Raw genomic sequence first — 11793 nt, 5'->3', positions numbered from 1 at the left:
CACTACACCAAACTGGCTCTCTGGAGTTTCCAGAGGTCGCCATGAGTTCAAGGCAGGGGCACACACACACACACAAATGCAAAAATACCAACAAAAAATGTTTGGGGCATGAGCTTGGACTCTTGACATCTCATACCCCTAAAATCTTGTTGGTTTCCAAGGTGCTACCGGACTCGAATCTAATGGGTCTACTGCAGGCCAACACAGCCACCCGCTGAACCCTTGACATCTCATACCCCTAAAATCTTGTTTGTTTCCAAGGTGCTACCGGACTCGGACTCGAATCTAATGGTTCTACGGCAGGCCAACACAGCCACCCGCTGAAACGAATACATAGCTGTGTAGACTTTGTAATAATTTATTACAATGATTAATGAGAACTATTTCCCTTCGGCTTGGCACAAAAAGAAAAAGCGGCTTCAAGCAAAGCGTTTTTGTGCATTGTGAGCTAGAGAGTCGCTCTGTGGGGAGGGGAGGCGGCGGCTGTGGAAATGGATCACTGGGTCAAGGAGGCACTCCTCCGGTAAGGTATCCGAGAATCCGCCAGATCGGCTTCCCGGGAAACGGGAATACGATCTGGATCGCTTGCCACTTACCATCCTGCGGGGTCGGCAGAGGTTGAGGGAAGTAGTTGCCCGGTTTGTCTGTAAACAAAGGGGGGAAAAAACAATTTAGGGAGAAGAGGAACCTGAGAACACTCCCCCCCCCAGGTGCAGCCATTCCATTCCCACAGATACACTCCCCTCCCCCCCCCCGGAGTTCCAGCACGGCCTCCTCCGAGCAGAGCTACATTTGCCAAATTTTCAAATGAGAGCTTTTCAGCCGAGGAGCTTAGAGAATCCAAACAGGAAAGGTCAAGGCATATTTCCTCATCATCGTTTTCAAAGGGAAGGGCAGGCTTCCCCAATAAGCCAGGTAAATGCCCATTAAATCGGGAGCTTATGAATACAGAGGAGACGGCACAGTTTGCTCTTCGGTGCGGTCTTTCTCCAACCCCCCATCCCGAGCCTGACGCTGCCACCCGTGCTTTTTGTTGCATTTCTCTTCTTCCCTTGATTAAGAAGCTCCTCCAACATTGTTCTGTATTTGCATACTGTCTTTATTAAAAAAATAATAATTTATGACCTACCCCACCCTAATCTGGAAGGGTGCTACCCAGCTCAGAACAAATCGGAAGCAATCTCGCTTCACAGGGCGATTCCACCACCCAAGCAGAGTTGCCAGCCTCCAGGTGAGGCCTAGAGTTCTCCTGGAATTATAAATGGACTCCAGGTAACAGAGATCAGTCCCCCTGGAGGAAACAGCAAGCTTCAGAGAGCGATCTCTGTGACAGACCCGCATAAATTTCAGGTGAAATCCCTCTCCAAATTCCCCCCTACACAGGCACCAGGCCCGAATCGCCAGGAATTTCGCAGGCTGTAGTTGGGAACCCTACAACCAAGAAAACCAAGAGTCACCACAATAGTAGAACAGTAAAAAGCCCAGTAGCACCTTTAAGACTAACGAACTTTATTGTAGCAGAAGAAGAAGAAGAAGAGGAAGAAGAAGAAGAGGAGGAGGAGGAGGAGGAGGAGATTGGATTTATACTCCGCCCTTCACTTCCCAAAGGTGTCTCAGAGCGGCTTACAAACTCCTTTCCCTTCCCCTCCCCACCCTGTGGGGTAGGTGGGGCTGAGAGAGCTCTGACAGAAACTGCTCTTTTTTCAAGAACAGCTGTGCCAGAACTATGGCTTGCCCAAGGTCACCCAGCAGGTGCAAGTGGAGGAGTGGGGAATCAAACCCAGTTCTCCCAGATTAGAGGCCGCACATTTAACCACTACACTAAACTGCTACAATAAAGTTTGATCCAGCCAGTCAGCTGTGTTGGTCTGAAGCCGTAGAACAAATTTAGAGTCCAGTGGCACTCTATTTTTGAAAATATTTGAAAAAGTGTGCCTTGCACACGAGAGCTCATACCCTGAATAAACTTTTGTTGGCCTTAAAGGTGCTGCTGGACTCTACAATAAAGTTTCTTAGTCTTAAAGATGCTACTGGGCTTTTTAATATTTTGCAGCAACAGACTTACACGGCTGACTCCTCTGGATCTATCCCAGTAGTAGACTACAGCCACACTGGAAGAGGCACTGGGCCTGCCTTGCGCCCATAGGTACCTCCTGGACCCATGCCGCCGCCACCGCCCAGTCTGGGCTCCGCAGGGGTGGCGCAGACAGGAAGAGATTCTCCCCCCTTCTCCATCGTGTCACAACTGCTGCTGCGTTGGCAAAGGGCACTTGGGCCGGCTGAACAACTCGCTATTCCTCCCTTCAAGGATGTAATACACCTGCGCCCTGCATCCTTCACCCCATTCATCCCATTTCCCCCCTCACACCACCCCTGTGAGGTAGGTTAGCCTAAGGGAGAATAAGAAGTTCCAGGTCACCCAATAAGCTTCGTGACTGAGCGCAGATTTGAACTCTGAGCTCCCTGGTCCAAATCTGCCTCCTTACAATGCTCACATTCATCACCTGTGCTCTTTACAACAGCCCTGTATGGTAGGCCATTATTGGTAACCCCCTATTTCAAGAGGGGGCCAAAGCTTGCAGAACAAGATATCAGTTCAGGCAAACCTAGTGAGAGTTTGACTAGGGGTTTCCAGGGTCGGGCTGAGCCAAACTAGGAAGGGGGTGTTTTGCAAAAGACTTTGTTCCTTATCTCGGAGGGGGGTCTTTAAAACTGGGGGGGTCTTTCCTATTCACAGAGACGTCGGAAATCTGCCCGAAATAAGGAAAGGTTCATCCCTCTCTATTCTGCATCATTCATTTTCATACAGAATAAAGAAGTTTGAAACTTTCGACTAGGCCCGGGTGTTTTAAAACCATTGCCAAAATAAGACGAACTCCAGTACCTCTGCCTGTCAAGAACTTAGCCTGATACTACTTATATATAATGGACTCCAAAGTCAATCTGAGTGATTTCAGTGGAACGGGGGCCTGCCGCATGTCTGCCTGCATAGTGCCCTGCCCTGGCCTTCTTCCAAGGAGCCTTCAAAAAAAAGGGGGGGGGTTATTGATTTGTTTTTATCCTGCTTTTCAGTGGGGGGAAAACAACCTCCCAAAGCAGCTCACGTCAATCAAAAATCCAATACACCGAGATGGCGAGAGTCCATCCGTAGAAACAGACCCTGCCCTCAGGCCTGCCAAACTGGAGAAGAAGTACAATGCGATTCTCCTCCACCTCTGCATCAAATCGCGGGTGATCCAGCGATCCAGCAGAAGGAGGCTGCCCGTTGCGTCTCTGCATGATTGACTGCTCAGTCTGGAAACAGGAACTCGTGCTGAAACACAAGGGCAGGCTCCCCAGAAAGTAGGTCACTCTTCCACAGTCTAAAGGCATCCCTTTTCAGGTGTCGGAGCACATGAGCTGCAAGCGATTTCAATTCAGAGAAGGAAAGGAAATAGTGTATTTGGGAAAGGGATGGTTTACTGCCTTTCCGAATGTCCACAAAAGCAATACTCGACATCCTTCCCTTTTAGCACTGGGAGAAAAGAGGCACAGCAGTTTCCTCCACGGCGCCTTGGGCGAGCCAATCCATCACGGTCCCCCCCTGACCCCAGCTGGGATGCAAATCAAACTATTTATTACCTTTCGCGCAAAGGCCTCCCCAGACACGGATCCATCAAACCCGTTTGAGTTGATTGGTGACCCGAGTGTGAAATGCGGCTGCCTGTTATCCAGCAAGAGGGGGTGGGGTGAGGTGGGGGGGAGACGCACACTCACACAAGGCGCAATGGGGGGGCGCTCCACGCCACAAAGGATCCGAGCCATCCAATCAAAGGAAAACGGGGAGGAAAATAGATCTAAGAGCCGGCTTCATCTATTCAGCAGAATCAGACGCTGAGTGTTCCCCGGATTGCGCCCACTGAGAGATCCAAGGAAACCAGCAATTCTGAGATTCCACCCCGCCAGTGTGCTAGCAAAGAGAAAACTGGCCTGGGGAGAGCTTTTAGTGGCTCTGGGCCCTGGGGCGAAAGTCCAGCATGGGGCCCCAGAATAACTGCCCCGACCGCCCTCTGCTGGGGCCAAGAGAAGAGAGGCTCTGACCAATGCTCCCTCTAAGCTGTGGAGTCTTGTGAGCAAAAATTCTACTTTAAAGTTGTGAGCAAGCGATTTGGCTGCTACATAAATTAGTTTGCTCTGGAGCCATCCTCCCTGAGCTAGGACAAAAATGTGTGAGCCGAAGGCTAAAAAACTGTGAGCTGGCTCACACTAACTCAGCTTAGAGGGAACACTGGCCCTGACCCCGTGCCAGCTCCGAGTTGGGGAGTACCTGGAGATTTGGGGGGGGGGGGGGAGCCTGGGGAGCAGTGTTCCCTCTAAGCCGAGTCAGTGTGAGCTAGCTCACAGAGCAAACTAATTTGTGCAGTAGCCAAATCCCTCACTCTCAACTTGAATGCCAGTCGCTCACAAAGTAGAATTTCTGCTCACAGGACTCTGCAGCTTAGAGGAAGCATTGCTGGGGAGGGCGGGGTTTGGGGAGGGGCGCCAGCAGGGCATAAAGTCATAGAGCCCTCCCCCCCAAGCAGCCATTTCCTCCCAGGGAACTGATCCTGGTTGTCTGGAGATTAATTGCACTAACGGGAGGTCTCCAGGTGCCACCTGGAGGTTGGCAACGCTGCATGCGGGAGCAACAGTTGCCGCTGGAATCCAGCTGCCCAAGCCCGGAATGGGGCTGGTGCAAGGGACAGCAGACGCCCCCCCCCTTCTTGTCCCCATTGGGGGGAAGGGCTGTGGGGGGCTGGAACCCCTCCAAGTGCAGGGCCCGGGTCAGCGGCCCCGGTTGCCCATGGGCTACGACCGTCCCTGAAGCCACCATGTCAAGGAGAAAGCTGGGCAGAATCACCCTGGGCAGAGTTGACATTTTTCTTTCTCAAACACGGGTTTTCTCACTTGAAACCCAAACTGGTACAACCCAGGAAAACAGAGATGCTAGATTTCGCTGGATATACCAACCGATGCTGGGGCACGATGTAGGATTATGAGCGACAGAAAAAGGGTTATTTCCCATGTTAATAGTTATACTGCATGAGTCTAAAATACAACCACGTAACACCTCTGCAGCCTTGCTAAGAGGACAGAACAGAGAAGAAGAAGAAGAAGAAGAAGAAGAAGAAGAAGAAGAAGAAGAAGAAGAAGAAGAAGAAGAAGAAGAAGAAGAAGAAGAAGAAGAAGAAGAAGAAGAGGAGGAGATTGGATTTATACCCCGCCCTTCACTTGGAGTCTCAGAGCGGCTTACAAACTCCTTTCCCTCCCCACAACAGACACCCTGTGAGAGAACTCTGACAGAAACTGCTCTTTTTTCAAGAACAGCTGTGCCAGGACTATGGCTTGCCCAAGGTCATCCAGCAGGTGCAAGTGGAGGAGTGGGGAATCAAACCCGGTTCTTCCAGATTAGAGTCCGCACACTTAACCACTACACCAAAAAGATCAATGCTTCCAGTTCCAGACACTGCTAGTCTGCAGACCAACTAAGCCATCTTACCAAGGCTCTAGTCCTCATGAGGGTAAAATATATATATATCTAAAGGCGAAATACCTGGTGAGACCTACAATAATCAAGCCGGGTGGTATTTCCAGTGATAACGGGGTGGTTTTCCCCACGACCAACCGCAGAAGAATTAAAAATGCATACAGCAATGAATTAAGCAAATACATGCCATAGATTGAATTTGCATAATTTATACAGGTCAAAGAATTTGTGGGCTTCATTTCCAGTGGAAGATTTGGATGACCATGGCTGTTGGGGGGAGGGCAACAAGAACTCAAAACTCAACACAAAGCACACACCACCTTATCTGTGAACTTGCACCCACTGTTGTACGATGCAAGACGAGCTTTCACATGGCGCAATGTACGCGCAATGCACGTTGAACAGCATCCACATTTTAGGAAGGATGCTGACAAGCTCGAGCGTGTCCAGAAGAGGGCAATGGTGAGAGGGTTGGAATCCAAGTCTCATGAGGAAAGGCTGAAAGAGTCAGGTCTGTATAGCCTGGGAAAGGAGAAGGCTTAGAGGGGACAGGATTGCAGTCTTCAAGTATTTGAAGGGCTCTCATGGAGAAGATGGAGCTGCGGTGGCTCAAGTGGTTAAGACGCTGAACTGCAGGCTGCGGTAGGTCAGTAGTTCAGCAGTTCAAGACCTGAGTTGCCGCATCTCCCAGTTCGAAAGCAAGAAATTGCAAGTAGATAAATAGGTACCGCCTCAGTGGGAAGGTAACAGCGCTCCGTCAGGCTCAGCGTTTAGTCATGCCGGCCACATGACCACAGAAATGTCTTCGGACAGCGCTGGCTCTTCAGCTTTGAAACTGAGATGAGCACCGCAACCCTAGAGTCGGACTCGACTAGCTTTCGAGCAAGGGAAACCTCAACCTTTACCTTTACATGTAGAAGATGGAGCAGATCTCCAGATTGCAAGACTAGAATGGGTGGAAATTCCAAGTCGTCACCAGCTAAATATCAGGAGAAACTTCCTAACTGTAAGAGTGGTTGAGCAGTGGAACAGACTGCCTCGGGAGGCGGTGGAGGCTCCTTCGCTGGATGTTTTCAAGCGGAGGCTGGATGAACATGTTGTAGGGCTGTCTTTTGGCTATGCTCCTGCAGAGTGCAGGGCGGTTGGACTAGATGACCTGGAAGGTCCCTTCCAACTCTAACATTCGATGATTCTATGATTCTGTGAAACCGTCCAAAGCTGTTGTCACTGCTACAGCTGTAAGTTGGCGGTTGAGCAGTGGAACAGACTGCCTCGGGAGGCGGTGGATGCTCCTTCGCTGGACATTTTTAAGTAGAGGCTGGATGAACATGTTGAACATTTCGGCTATGCTCCTGCACAGTGCAGGGCGGTTGGACTAGATGACCTGGAAGGTCCCTTCCAACTCTAACATTCTATGATTCTGTGAACCCTTCCAAAGCTGTAGTCACTGCTACAGCTGTAAGTTGGCGCATCTGCCTCTCTCAAACCACACGCACACACAAACACACACACAGCATCCCATATCTTAGCTGGGCCCCCAGAGAAATGTCTCCTACACATTCCTCCTCTCAGCCACACCCCACCACTTTCTATATTGAGCAGAAGCTACACCCCTGGGGATTTAGAGAAACCAGAAAACAGTCAAGGAGCCGTCTGCAATAGCTTCAGGAGAGAGACACACATCCCCTGGGGCGGACCTCGAATCTGAGCCAGAAGAGGACCCTAATTTCAATGCCACCCACAGACCACATGAAGTCTGAATGAAGACGCGGGTCTTCTAAGCACGCGAAGAGTACCGTTTGCTTTCTTTTCGAAGAGGCAGGCGGAAGGGCTATTCAGACCAAAGCGTGCGACCTCTGCCCCACCTCAAACCACAGAGACGTTTGTTCACAGGATAACTGCTTTCTGGGGGACAGAGAGCACCTTTCGCAGCAGTCGGGGAGCACAGAGGGTAGAGGACCCTAATTTCAATGCCACCCACAGGCCACATGACGTCTGAATGGAGATGGGGGTCTTCTAAGCACACGAAGAAGAGTGCCACTTGCTATCTTTTCGAAGAGGCAGGCGGAAGGGCTGTTCAGACCAAAGCGTGCGACCTCTGCCCCACCTCAAACCACAGAGAGGTTTGTTCACAGGATAACTGCTTTCTGGGGGACAGAGAGCACCTTTCGCATCAGCCAGGGAGCACGGATGGCCAAATGAAGACGTTTCCGTGGTCATGTGGCTGGCATGACTAAACACCGAGGCGCACGGAATGCTGTTACCTTCCCACCAAAGTGGTACCTATTTATCTACTTGCAATTTCTTGCTTTCGAACTGCTAGGTTGGCATACCATCTAGCCCAACCCCCTGCCTAATTCAGGACCAGCCTAAAGTGTCTCTGACATTTCTTCTGTTGGAGGAAGTGGTTGCTTGGGAGGGTAAACTCTGGGGCACTGTATCCTGATAAGAACATAAAAAGGACACAAGAGAAGCCACTGTTGGATCAGGCCAATGGCCCATCCAGTCCAACACTCTGTGTGACACAGTGGCCAAAAATACCAGGTGCCATCAGGAGGTCCAGCAGTGGGGCCAGGACACTAGAAGCCCTCCCACTGTTGCCGCCCCCCCCAGCACCAAGAATACAGAGCATCCCTTGCCCCAGACATAAGAACATAAGAGAAGCCACTGTTGGATCAGGCCAATGGCCCATCCAGTCCAACACTCTGTGTGACACAGTGGCCAAAAATACCAGGTGCCATCAGGAGGTCCAGCAGTGGGGCCAGGACACTAGAAGCCCTCCCACTGTTGCCGCCCCCCCCAGCACCAAGAATACAGAGCATCCCTTGCCCCAGAGTTCCAATCTATGCCTCGTGGCTAATAGCCACTGATGGACCTCTGCTCCAGATGTTTATCTGTTGAATCTGATTCAATTCCCTCTTGAAGCCGCCCATGCTTGTAGCCGCCACCACCTCCTGTGGCAGTGAATTCCATGTGTCAATCAAGTCCCTCCCCTCCCCAAACCCTGCCCTCCCCTCCTCAGGCTCCACCCCCGAATCTCCAAGACTTCCCAACCCAGGCCTGGCAACCCTTCTGTGCTTGTAAGGCATGATGCTTTTGGAGGGGGAAACTGGGAGTGGCGGAAGGGAGGGGAAATGCTTGAACCTTCCCTGCCATTTCTCTGCTCCAAATGGTTTCCAACAGAACACGGGGACTGTACTCTAGAAACACACAGAAAACACTGTTACGTCCACGATGAGAATGAGTCAGGAAGTCCTCTAGCTTGTGTCCTCCCTTTCTCTGTCACTTCATGCCGTGAGACTGAAGACTTCCTGGTTTAGAGCTGCCATTTTCACAGCAGCTGAGCTAGGCCTTTTAGAAACGAACTGCGGTTTGTTTCTGTCCGGGATTCCAAACCGGGATTTAACAACAGTTGAACGAGATCTGTTCAGTCCTGAAATGCATTCGCTGTGTCACAGAGGACTCATCTCCTGGGGTCTAAAGTTGCCAGACATGTACGAGATGGCAAAGCGGATTGAATGATATTCTGCAGAATAACGCAAGGCTGTTGCTGGAGTTACACAGCATTGCTCATCATCGGATGACAAAGGGTTGTGTGAAACTCAGACAGCTTCCACGCTCTGCAGTACTAACTTTTATTACATCCCGGATCTCTTTAGATCTACTTTGTTCCTCCAACCCTAGGACGTGGACAGTGTTCTCTCTAAGCTGAGCCAGTGTGATCTAGCTCACAGTTTTTTAGCCTCCGGCTCACAGATTTTGGTTTTAGCTCAGGAAGGATGGCTCCCAAGCAAACTAATTTATGCAGTAGCCAAATTGCTTGCTCACAACTTTAATGCCAGTTGCTCAGAAAGTAGAATTTTTGCTCACGGTACTCCACAGCTTAGAGGAAGCTTTGGTCATGGGCAAAATTTAGGATCACTCAAGGCGACAGGCCAGTTGTTTGTCCCCAGTATCTGGGGTTCAAAGACAGACTGCATTTGAACATGGAGGTTCCATTTAGCTAATACCTACACAAAGCCATATTTGACATCTAAACCTAAACCTTTATAAGGATATTCTAACCGCTTTGCAGGATCACAGCAAAGGTCCACCTAATCCAGTATCTTGTTTCTAACCATGTCCAGCTGGGTGCCCCAAGGGAGCTCAGGGTACAGAAGCAACAGCACTTCCCCATTTCCCCCACCCCAGCATCCAATACATACAAAGTTATATTGCCTCTGCACATGGAAGTTCTATTCACTATCACAGCTCATAGCCACCAGCAGTCCTAAACAGTGTGACTACTGGGTAAGACTTAAGTTCCCTGCATAATTCCTTGCTTCCATGGATTTGCAGAACATAGAAGATAATTTGCATAATGCACCCAGATGGGAGAACTCAGCTGTGTATGCAAGCATGTCGATTATTGATATATATTTTGTTTTTTAAAAAGAAGCAAGCGCCAAGTATACAAAGCCCTTGTGGAACCGCAGCTGCCCGATTAGTCTAAAAGTGAGAGAAGGGGTTAACAAAAAAACCTCCCTTCAAGCCACACCCACTTTGCCCTAAGCCCCTCCCATCTGCCCCACCTCCCAGCCTATTTTTCCCACCACCACAGCCACCCACGTGCCAAGGGAGACACCTACAGTTGTTGAGAAAAAGCAGGACTGCAAAACCGAGCGTGGAGGTGGCCAGGAGGATAAGACAGATGTTGCAAGGGATCATGAAGTAGCGGACCACCAAGGAGACTTTGTGCTGGTACATCCGGTCCCGCTCCAAGGAGCCTGGCCCCATAGGATACTGGCAAGCGGTCATGCCGCTGACCGGGGCCCAGGCCCCCACGGGTAGATCCAGGGCAGCGGTTCCTCCGGGCATGCAGAAGCCCCGCCCCCACACCCGCCTGTTTCCAAAGCAGCAATTTGCTAAGTGGTCTCCGGCACGGCCATCCCCCAGCCGGCGTGCACGGGGGGCCCCTCAGTTTTCAGGAGGAAAGCTCTGACGGTGCACGCCCCATCCTGAGGCTGTCATTGGAAACCAAGAGAAGAAACTCCAGGGGCGAGAGGGATCAGTGTTCTACCAATGGCCCGCTCCGCAGGGGACTCCGCACACCTTTCCAAGCAAGTCACAGACGCAAGGGTCCCATATCGACAAGCCAATCCAGCTGTTTCTGCCACGGGACGAAAGGAAGCCCCCAAATCCCACCAACTCCCAAGATGCTCTCCACGCCCACCACGAGATCAGAGGGAGGCAGCCCAGTTGACCGACCTAAGAAGGAACAACTCCCGCTAGCCACGGCTCTCCCGGAAAAAGGAACTATAATCCGGATTTCAAGACTGGTTTTCCTTGCATGCAGCTGTGGAAAGAATAATAGTGGCGGGGGGGGGGGGGGATGGGGACGACAGGCAGAGCCCTCCAAGAACGGTGAGCACTAATTGAGTCTTCGGTCGCTCTCAAAAGGCGTGGCCCTCGTTATTAAACTGTCAACTCGGTTGCCGGGTGGTCTCTGCTCCTGGAATGAGTCGCTTCAGCCCATGCGTTCCTCGGACTACGAGAGAGTCTATGCAAGAGAGGTGCAGAAGAGAAACAGACCCTCGTAGATAACCCTCAAACTTAATCCCGAGAGCTGGTGAACACACTCTCCTGTCACCTCCGGGCTCAGCCAGAAGACCAAGCTCTGCTTTCCCTTCCCAAAGAATGCTGAAGTCCATGGGGGGGGGGGGGCTCAGCTGCAGTTTCCTCGACAGCAGCTGCCTCCAGCCTCCCGCTCTCCTCCGTGTCCCCCCTCGGCCCCCTTCCCCGGGGACAGGCGAAGAGGGGGCTGCAGTGACTCCGTCCCCCGATTTGGCATCAGCTGGGATCCTCCAAATCCACCGCCACCTCCTTCTCCTTCTGCCACACCGGACCTTCCCGGAGAGCCAAACGTACACGCTCGGAGATCGGCGTAGAAAATATATGCTTCCCTGCCCCCCTCCCAATGCACCGGCAACAAAAGGTGAAGACCGGGGGAGTCCGGCGTCCTGACAATGGAAGGGGTCCAAGCGCCGCACAAGCCGGGAATCAAAAGCGCCGGAGCATCTCCCCCACGGCCAAGTTTCCTGTGCCCCCAGCAGTGCGGGGTGGTGGGAAAGGAAGGAAGGAAAGGTTATTGTCCTCTGTCATCCCCGAGCCACTGCTGTGGGCTTCCTCTCGGCGCATCCCCGGTGGGAGCTGTCCCTCTCCCATCAGCAGGTAGCTCCATCCTTTCTCGCTGCCTCGCTCTCCCAGACACTGGTCTCCTCCCTCCCCAAAAGAGAGAAACAGCTCAG

The 11793-nt window shown here is 51.6% G+C and overlaps 1 protein-coding gene across 1 annotated transcript in view; it reads right to left on the bottom strand.

Annotated features, from left to right (window-relative positions):
* Nucleotides 1-11793, bottom strand: part of AGRN (agrin) — a 377914-nt gene that overhangs the window by 215918 nt on the left and 150203 nt on the right. The window contains exon 4 of the mRNA XM_015411659.1: nt 597-644. Coding sequence (XP_015267145.1) covers nt 597-644 — 48 coding nt within the window. The remainder of the gene's footprint in view (nt 1-596; nt 645-11793) is intronic.

Source organism: Gekko japonicus, unplaced genomic scaffold, assembly GCF_001447785.1.
Source record: "Gekko japonicus isolate JY-2015 unplaced genomic scaffold, Gekko_japonicus_V1.1 scaffold76, whole genome shotgun sequence".
NCBI lineage: Eukaryota > Metazoa > Chordata > Lepidosauria > Squamata > Gekkonidae > Gekko > Gekko japonicus.
This window is presented reverse-complemented; position numbering and strand designations above follow the sequence as displayed.